The sequence below is a fragment of the Alnus glutinosa genome, chromosome 11, assembly GCF_958979055.1.
Source record: "Alnus glutinosa chromosome 11, dhAlnGlut1.1, whole genome shotgun sequence".
Lineage (NCBI taxonomy): Eukaryota > Viridiplantae > Streptophyta > Magnoliopsida > Fagales > Betulaceae > Alnus > Alnus glutinosa.
The window spans coordinates 3,968,285-3,977,627 of NC_084896.1; the positions used below are offsets into that span (position 1 = coordinate 3,968,285).

The 9,343-nt window shown below is 36.1% G+C and overlaps 1 protein-coding gene across 1 annotated transcript; it reads left to right on the forward strand.

The window, feature by feature from the left end:
• Positions 1-802: 802 nt before the first annotated feature.
• On the forward strand, positions 803-1,827 carry LOC133882478 (glycine-rich protein 2-like). The gene has a single exon (XM_062321666.1). It carries the CDS (start codon positions 858-860, stop codon positions 1,473-1,475), a length of 618 nt encoding a protein of 205 aa, XP_062177650.1. The 5' UTR covers positions 803-857; the 3' UTR covers positions 1,476-1,827.
• Positions 1,828-9,343: the final 7,516 nt, after the last annotated feature.

Sequence of the window (9,343 nt, forward strand, 5' to 3'; positions counted from 1 at the left end):
TGAAAAAAAAAATCAAAAATTGAAGGTAAAAAACTAAAAATTTAGCCTATTGGTCTCTGCCAAGAAATTTTTTTTGGCCATTGGTCCCTGCCCATAAAAGCTTCTGGCTTCGTTCCCTGCTTATATGTGGGTTGTAAAAAAAATTTTACAAACCGATTTATAGGAAATTTTTGTACATTAAAAAAAAGATTTTTTTAGGAGAAATGAAAAAAAAAAAAAGAAAAAAAAAGAGATTTCTTTTCTTTTTTTTTTTTGAAGGGAAAAAAAAGGGTAGATAGACGGAGGAATAAGATCAAGGCAAAAAAAGAAAAAAAAGAAAAAAAGAAAAAAAGAAAAAAAGAAAAGAAAAGATAAAGGCCAAAGAATTTTTCTGTTTTTAAATATAATATCCAAATTAACGGTGATCTCAAAGTCCAAGAAGATTGATATTCATAAAAGAGTAATTGTATTATAACTCTTTTACAATTTGATGCAAAGTGTTAGCATATAATTAGAACTACATCCGCCACTAATTTCTTTTATTAATTATATTATATTGTGTTAACAAATAGCAAAAGAATTATAAAAAAATTGAAAAAATATAGACTCTCAGAAGAAACTGACCGTCCCATATGAAATCCAACGGTCCAAATCTGTCGCTTGGCATTCCCAAAAATAGGAAATCCAAACCCTCGCAAATCAAACTTAAAAAGGCAACATAATAATACGTATTTATTCTATAGGAAAGAACCCATTACGCTACGTTGCACTCACACCCAAATTTCGTGTCCCTAGGTTTGGATATAAGTAGTCCCACACCCGTAACGCCAAAGTCCACACACACAGTCGCAAAGAGAAAGAGAGAGAGAGAGAGAGAGATGGGCGAGAGGCTGAGCGGGACGGTGAAGTGGTTCAATGACCAGAAGGGGTTCGGGTTCATAACCCCCGATGACGGAGGGGACGACCTGTTCGTGCACCAGTCCTCGATCCGCGCCGAGGGCTTCCGTAGCCTGGGCGAGGGGGAGGCCGTGGAGTACCAGATCGAGTCCGGATCTGACGGCCGCACCAAGGCTGTCGACGTCACCGGCCCCGGAGGAGCCGACGTGCAGGGAAGCCGTAGCGGATCTGGCGGTGGTGGAAGAGGTGGGCGTGGCGGCGGCGGCGGAGGGTATGGAGGAGGTGGGTATGGTGGTGGTGGTGGGAGATCTGGTGGGCGAGGAGGAGGCGGTGGTGGATATGGTGGCGGTGGGTATGGCGGTGGTGGGTATGGAGGCGGCGGTGGTGGGTATGGAGGTGGTGGCGGTGGGTATGGAGGTGGTGGCGGTGGGAGTTGTTACAAGTGTGGTGAAAGTGGCCACTTTGCTAGGGATTGTTATCAGGGTTCTGGTGGTGGGGGTGCTGGTGGGGGTGCAGGCGGCGGCGGCGGCGGCGGGAATTGCTATAACTGTGGGGGATCTGGACATTTCGCTAGGGAATGTCCTAACAGTGCGCGTTGAGCTGTGTGCTGCCAAAAAGTGGTGTTAATCCTGTTTGGTAAACACATTTTATTGCTTTCTCTGGTTTTGTGTTCTGGGTAGGCCTTGTTTATGGGTCAAACTTGTTATAATGTGTTTGGATTTAGTAGTATTTGATTAGTTTCTTAGATGGTTGTGATGGGTTGCAGGTTGTTCTTGTTAACTCCTAGTCTTATGTTTTTTTGTTATCAGCGATATGGTACTGGTAGTGTGTTTTTGGCTGGGACAGAGTAGAGGTCGTGCAAGTGGTAATCGAGATTCTCATTGAATGTTAACTCTCTCTGATTGAAGTTTCTATACACACATTATATGAATACAAGCTGGTTTTAGTTTCGATTGTCTGGTTCCTTTTAATTCTTCATGTTGGGTTTTGTTTTTATTTTGTTTTGGAGTATGGAAAGTATTCTGATCTCAAGGTGATTGGAATTCTTTGTAAGAGGAATTGTTCAGCCTGTTATATTTGATTGGCTTACAGGAAAAAGGAAAAGGTAAACTTCCACTATGCAGTTTTAAGTGTTTGATTGGTAAATTGTTCGTACCCTTTAGTGCTTTTCCTTTTTTCCTATTCATAATTTGAGGGGAACAAGTTACTGAGGGAAGGAACTCTGCCTTTACTGCTTTTGGGAAAGGTTACATAACAACATTAATAATGCAACCTAAAGGCATCCAATTGTAGGAGCCCTTTGTGCTTCATTCTTCTTCAAACTTGTTAGGTCCTTAGACCTTTATATTCTGGCTAAAAGATATTTAGTCTCATTGAGTTAAAACAGGATCATATACTCAAGTTCAAGCTATTCTCTTTTGTACCCCTATAAATTGCAATGGCACTGGTGCAAAATGTCACTTTCATTGTTGATACCATGTTGAAGTGGGTGGCACTATTGAGAAAATTCATATTAGCATAAATTTTTTGTTGAAAAATTCAATTCTATAGCTACGCACAAATGTCTTTTGTCTGTTGCAAAGCAATCCTTTGAATTTAATTCAAAAATCAATTCGGACACGGATTTTAAATTTATAACCACACGAAAACGCGAAAATGGAGTTTTTGGACTGATGATGCGAAAATGGAAGCCAAATCTTCTCTTCTCCTGCTATTTTTTTTTTAATCAAAATTGAGCTCTTTGGATGTCTGAAAATGGAGCAAAGTGTTCTGCAAATAGCACACTGATTTTAGAAGAGATGGGAGGAAAGATTGTTCAAGCTTGGATGAGGACCGCTCTTGCGTAGAAAAAGAGAAGCTTGGAGGAGGAGAAAAGACTGAACGAAGCATTGGGGTGTTTTTGAGGTTTTTTAAACGGATTTGGCTTCAGTTGTGAAGCTTACATTTTCTTGATTTTTTTTTTCTTAGCTTTAAGATTTCTTTTTCACGTTCTCTTTCCAAGCTAAAACGTTTACATTTCTTCTTCTCTTAAAAAAAAAACATTCTCTCTTTCTTGAAGATAGCTATTCCCTCGATTTACCATAGCCTGAGCATCAACGATTTGACGAACAATACACTTTTCCCCCTTTGTCTTTAGATCTGCAATTTCTGATTCGGCAACCAGAATTTCTACCTTCTCCTCCTCCGTCAGCGTCAACTTACCCCACATCGCTTCCAATTCGTCTGCCATGCTTCATCGCTTCTGTCTTCTTGTTGTAATCCAGCCAAAACACCCACCCTCCACTACCCTAAGGATATACCCTAAGGATATGGAGACAAGCCTTCACCTCTGTGCCTTCTCTGCGAGAGAGCACTGAGAGAGACATTAGAAGTTTTTTTTTTTAAAAAAAAAAAAATCTCGAGTCTATGATGAGCCCCTATGGACTCCAAAGGCATTGACCTAGCCATTGTGGACGCTCTCAATGAAGAGAAAACTGATTTACCAAAAACCATCCTAACCTGATAGCCGGATGGATCTTTCAACATCTCTCTCCCAAATAGAAACAGAAAGGTTTTAGCTCAAAAAGAGAGAACCATTAGTTTCACGCGGATTGCTGAAGTGACGCTAATTTTTAGGCTATTAGATGTATCTAACGGCTTAGACTCTTCCTATTGTTACCACGGCAATTCTTTTTAGGAATTGTCGTGAATCTGAATTCGAATTGAATTCATCCAAATCGCATACCAATAGCAGATTTATGTATCACACATAGATTTTCTTTATATGCATAATATGAGCTCGTAATGAGTGCCAACCATACGACGACCTTGACATGAAAATAGTTTAGTTAAAAGATAATAATAACCCATTTTAGTTTCACACAAATCATCCACCTAACATCTATTTGTGATATGATTTATGTTCCCTAGCATGAGCTATAAAATCTCCTAATAAGCATACATAAAACACGAAAATACTTTGGTTAGGCAATAATTATAAGGTATCGTAGTTTCGCACTAATCGTTATCCACGTAAAAATACACGACAATGAAAAGTATTTAAACTAAAAAGGTGTGGAATAATTAGTGTTCCCTAGCATGCCTTATAAAATGACTCTAATAAGTATACATGCACTTATGTCAAAAAGCAACGTTGCATAGCCATCGTTCCCTCAATCACATAAAAAGGAAATTTTTGATTTTACTCAGGAATCAAAGAATTTTTATAGACAAGATAAACTTATTTTCATGAATAAATATAAACTTGAAGAACAATTAACAAAAGTTTTGTAATTCTCTAGGCTACACAATCATCATATATATTCAGAAAAACCTATGAGAAAACACAATCTACAGAAAATTAGTTACTCAGAAAGATTTGAAAATCTCTTATAGAATAAGAGAAAACCATTTCCTAGAGCACTTTGGAATATGGGTCATTCTTCTATCTTCTTTCATAACAAAACTTAAATAAAAGAAAGCTAGAACAACTAAACTACTCTTATGGAAATAATACCAAAAGAAAACTGCATCACATAAAAGAAAAGAAAAGAAAGAAAAAGATTAGAACAATTAAAAAGAAGACTTTAGAACAAAGAAAAAGCTTGCTGGCCATGGAATTTATATTAAAGAAGTTGCATTACATAAATATAAACTAAAGCTTAAAAAGAAATAAACTAAAACACTTGAAAAATGAACTAAAGCTACTGATCTTCTCTGGGAAAATAAAACCCAAAAGAAAACATCCTAAAACTAAACTAAGCTACAGATGCATTTGGAAAACAAAGCTCCAACAAAATACATCAATCTCACTCTCTCGGCAATCTCGTATATATAGAGAAGAAAGGCAAAAATATAAAGGCAACTGGGAAGGAGTCGGCCCCAAAGTCCAGCCGCACAAAATTGATTATTATTTATTTTTATTTTTTTTGTTCAACTCATGTTCACATAATGACATCTGATTTTTAGCCACACAATTGAAATGTTGACATCTTTTTCTTTTTCTTTTTTTCTTTTTAAAGCAGAAATGTTGACATCTTGATTTCATGGCTTGCCTTTAAATGTCGACATTTTGACGTTTCTGACTAAGGTTAACAACTGTAATAAGGGGTTTTGAATATAAATATTCTTTACTTATGACTAGAGCAACAATCACTGGGCATCTTCCTAACTTAAACTTTCAACTGATATTGCTAAGTAATTGAGCACCTTTCTTTGTAGTCGTTTATTGCTTGATCTCAATGACCAAACCGATGCTGTCAGTCGTCTGAAAATACCCAATCAACTGTTTTAATTGTTGGAGAAAAATTGAGCTAATGTGCACTTATGTTTGTTTCGGTCCATCATATTATTAGCCTAACCATTTGTTTCCCATACCTTGTTCGACTCGATCGAACTTTTCATGTTCGACCTTGATTTATTTTTAAGGATTTGTTTTGACCTTATTATTTATGTGGTCTAGCTTAAACCGTTTGGGCCAATCTTAGCTAGGTAAGAAAATATGACTCACCATGTATCTGGGTAATCTCTTCATCCGACTTCATAACTTCCAAACCTTAATAGTCACTAGCTCGACTACAAAATTCCCAAACCCTGATTGTCAACCATTCCATTCAATCTTATTTTGTGGCATGGACAACAAATGCGGTTGAGAGCCAACCCAATAGGGTTAGCTCACACTTAGATTTGAATATTGAAGGCTATTGATGGTTAATTTTTATTTTGACTGAAAGTCGGTCACTGAACCAAACCGATCCCCCTCAATCCGTTTAGAGTTGATTCAACGATTAAAAAGAGATAGCGGGTGAAGCGATCAAGAGTTGAGAGGGAAGTAGGATGTGGCGGTCGGTGAAGGGTAGAGTTGCGGTGATAGACAAAGAGGGTGCTAACTATCGCGTTGGTTTTATAATAGGTAGAATTGTGTTTTATAAGTAATTATACCAACCAACAACAAATAAACCCAATTGAGGCACCAAAAGCAAATACGAGAGGAATTGGTTAACGCACAAGAGAGACTTAGACGGAATGTGAAATGTTGAGGAAGGACTAAGAGAGACCAAGCCCGTGAGGCAAGAAAACAACAAATAGGATAAAAAGGGAAATGAAAACTAGACTTTCAATTAATTTTGGGTAGGTCACGATTTGTCCAAGGACGAATGCCGGACCACATTGATTTTGCGATGTCTGAAATTATGTCTCAACGTCTGACAACTCGAAATCAATTGATGTCGGTTGGTTACGTATCAAATGACAAGCCTTGAAGCTGTAGGACTGTAGGAGGCCAGCCATACATTCTCAACAGAGAGCAGAAAGGACAATGCATTAAAGCTAGGGATTACAATTACCTAAAAATGATTAGAGGAACTTTGGGATTAAATTTTGTGCAAGATTCTGTTAGTTAGGGTGAGATAGGCATAGAAGTTGTGTTAGAGTAGGATTTCAATCAATAAGGATTAGCTTGGGTGTTTTCAGATTTTTTTTTTTTTTTTATCATTTTAAAATTTGAATAAGTTTGATCATTAGTTGGGTTTCATTTATCTGATCTCATTGTAAGAGTCTTAAAGACTACTAACTTTAGCAAGAATAATTCTATTTAGTAGATTTATGTACAATTGTCATATAATAGAAATGCCGATCCAAATGTTGATTTTTATTGTCACGTCATCCAATTATATTGTAGTTATAGAAGTCAACTAAATAACATTATTCTTTTAATAAAAGTCATATAATTATTTCCAAATTTTTGTTTAAAAGAGTCCCAAATTCTTTCTAAGAACCTACCATACATTCGCTAATTTTAAGTAGCAATTTTCTTAGGTGTGATAAGTGCAAAATTATTATGCAATTACTCTCTAACTTCCCCAAATGGAGTAATGCCACTCGTATGTGAGTTTTACACACTCCCTCATACGCGTTGACATAACACTGATATGTTAGCAAAAAATTGTACATCCTCTCCTAGTCAACGCTACCTACAACCACCACGCGGAGGTAGTGGCGACCACTTGCTCAAATGTCGAGGGTGGATGCGATCACTCCCGAAACTTTAGTGAGGGTTTATGTTTTGTATCGACATGACAGTGCCACATTGCATCGCTACCTAAGCATATAAGTCATTCGTGTGTGAAAGGCATATATGGGTAGGGCTGGCAAAACGGGTATGCGGGCCGACCCATGGAGATCCGTGATCTGTTTAAGCTAGAACCAAACACGACCCTTTTAGACTTCTAAGACTCAAATGAATTGCAACTTCATCATTCATGGCATAAAAAGAAAGAAAATTTCTAGTCCACTGGACTACCATTTTGCAGGGAAGGAAAAGTGTTGAATGACAACTAACTAGACAAGTGAACAACAAACAAGAGGTTACAAATAATGAACGGGAAAGTTGGAAACCACTCCTAGAACAGCAAAATTCCACCTACCAGCAAAAAACATTTTGCAAGAGTTAGGGACCAAACAGTTAATTAACACATAAACGAATTAACTAAAAAAACATATGATTAAACTGCTCAAAAAAAAAGGAAAAAGAAGAAAAAAAGAAAGAAAGAAGAAGATTATCATACCGGCAGTACTAGCTGCCACATTGGTAGAAGAGAGAGAGAGAGAGAGGGAGAGCGGTAGAGCGACGTTGGTGGCGCAGCAGAGAGATGGGGAGAGCGGCTCCAAGCGGAGAGCGTCGAGCGGGAGGAAGAAGAAGGGGCGGCGTAGCCGGTGCTGAAGAAGAAGAAAATGGAAGAAGAAGAAGAGGGGGCGGCGCTGATTGCTGAAAGAAAAAGAAAAGAAGTAACGAAGTTAGGGTTTTTGTTTTTTGTGTGTTTTCGGCTAATAGTAAATTGTAAATTAGTAATAATCCCATATTCCCATTTCTTTTTTAAAAAAAATAAAAAATAAAATAAAAAAAATTAATCGTGTCTGACGGGTTACCCACGGATGACCCGTGACACGACTCGTCAGACCAAGCTAAACAGGTCATAAACGGGTCGATTCGTTTATTACTCAAATCCGTTTAAGGTAAACGTGAATTTATTAATTTCGTGTCGTATTCGTATCGAGTTGTGTAAAAATTGTTAACTCTATGTATGGATAACATTTTTCCAAAATAATAAATATGCTCGTTTTTTATAATATTATGTGGTTGTCGGCTTTCCCATTTCCAAACCAACTCCCTCTGTAAATTTTTGCTAGGTAGACCACCGAGCCAACCCAAGGCTCTGCCAATTCCATCCTCTCGACTCATGATTGGTTCCAGTCCCTTTCAACAAAGGCCGGAGTTATGAGCCTTGGGCCCAACATTTCGATTTGAGTGGCCGGGCTTCTTTTTTGCTGCAGTCCTGCAAACAGATGTACATGGGGAAAAGTGAAAACAAATCTCATTTTTTGAAGGATAATCTTCATATTTATTTATTATATTTATTTTATATTGATTAATATAATATATTTTTAATAAAATAAATAAAAAAAAAATAGTTTAAAAAATGAAACATCAGTCGTTTTGTTCTAGCCAAGACTACTTTGTTCCTTCAATTTGGAATCCATCCATTAAACTTAAACGAATCTAAAATGTACGGGAGAATTATATAATTTTTTTAAAGGTTAAATATTTTATTGGTATTTAAATTTTTAATTTTTTTAAATTTAATATTTGAGTTTTTATTTATTTTATAGATGGTACCTGACCGGCCGGCCTAGAGGTGGTCGAACCGCCCCGTGGCAGAAGGGCCAAAACCCATTAAACAATTTTTTTTTCCTGCCATGGGGTGGTCAGCCACCCTTTTTTTTTTTTTTTTTTTCTTTCTTTTTCTCGATTTTTTTTTTAAAAAAATTGTATTATTTTATTATTTTTATATAATTTTTAAAGATTTTTATTTATCAATATTTTTTTTTTATATAGTGTCACGTGTCAACCTTAGCGGTTGACATGTGACAGACCGTTAGTATTTGGATGGAAAATGTAACAGAAGTACTAAAGTGGTTTTTACTCCTAATTAAACTCAGATACCATCTATGAAACAAATGAAAACTCAGGTACTAAATTTAAAAAAGCTGAAAACTCAGGTGCGAATAAAGTACTATTTAACCTTTTTTTTAAAAAAAAAAAATGCATGTGAAAATTACCTATATTTTGGATAAATGTCGATATAATAGACTGAATTCAAAGAATTTATCCAACTCAATTTAGAGAAAAACCTTGTCATGCTTTACAAAGTTTTTTTTTATTTTTTTTTTTATTTTTTATTTTTTATAAGTAAGTAAAGTTATTTGGTAAGTTAGAGTACTCACAATAGACTTTTCATATTTATTTATTTTTTACATTTTTAATAAAAACCACAAAAATGCTCAAGATTAAAAAATAATATTTATTTAAAGTAGATAAATATTTAGAGTGTTTGTTATTTGAAGGTTTAAAAAAGTGACTAGTTAAAACCTTTAAAGTAGATTTTAAAAGTTAAATTTAAAAAAATTATGAAATGGTAATTGTGAATGC